Source organism: Cariama cristata, unplaced genomic scaffold, assembly GCF_000690535.1.
Source record: "Cariama cristata isolate BGI_N322 unplaced genomic scaffold, ASM69053v1 scaffold28253, whole genome shotgun sequence".
Taxonomy (NCBI): Eukaryota; Metazoa; Chordata; class Aves; order Cariamiformes; family Cariamidae; genus Cariama; species Cariama cristata.
The window spans coordinates 1141-1712 of NW_009608227.1; the positions used below are offsets into that span (position 1 = coordinate 1141).

The 572-nt window shown below is 64.5% G+C and overlaps 1 protein-coding gene across 1 annotated transcript in view; it reads right to left on the reverse strand.

Moving 5' to 3' along the window:
- The window catches only part of LOC104159211 (artemin-like), a gene marked incomplete at its 3' end in the record, with an annotated part of 1023 nt that extends 742 nt beyond the window's left edge, over window positions 1–281 (reverse strand). Inside the window, exons 1-2 of the mRNA XM_009697059.1 lie at window positions 216–281; window positions 5–83 (exon numbers count right to left, since the gene is read on the reverse strand). Coding sequence (XP_009695361.1) covers window positions 5–83; window positions 216–281 — 145 coding nt within the window. The remainder of the gene's footprint in view (window positions 1–4; window positions 84–215) is intronic.
- Between the last annotated feature and the right edge of the window lie 291 nt (window positions 282–572).

Genomic DNA, 572 nt, shown 5'->3' on the forward strand with positions numbered 1-572 from the left:
TTGCAGTGTGGGGTTCGCAGGGTGCCTGCAGCCAGCCCAGCCAGCAGTGAGAGGATGGCAAGGAGCCCCCACAGTGTCCCCTCCTGCAACAGAGCACAGTACAGCAGGGTCAGCCCCAACCAGGATGCCCACACCAGGGATAAGGTTCCATGACATGGGGATAGAGATGGGGACATGTGATCACGGCCATCGCGGCCACCCAGGCCTGGGCTCACCTTGGGCTGCGGGTGCGTGGTGGGTCCTGCAGACCTCGGCTCTGGTGGCCCCGCTTGTTGCTCCATGCTGGCTGCAAGTGCAGAGGTGGGGGTCAGCGCCCATGCAGAGGGGATGGGGTGGGCACTGAGCTGGCCGGCTGGGAGCTGGCACACCTCTCCCCTGCCTGTGCCAAGCATGCCATTCCCTTCCTCACCACCCCAGCACCCCACAACACCTTCTGCACCCCATGTATGACAACCCCTGTCCCCTCCCTGCACAGCCAGGCACCTTCGCCACCCTGTGCACCCCTTCCAAGAGATCTGGCAGCTGGGACAGCCCAGTCTTTGCCCAGCACCTCTTCTCAGGGGGATGCAGCC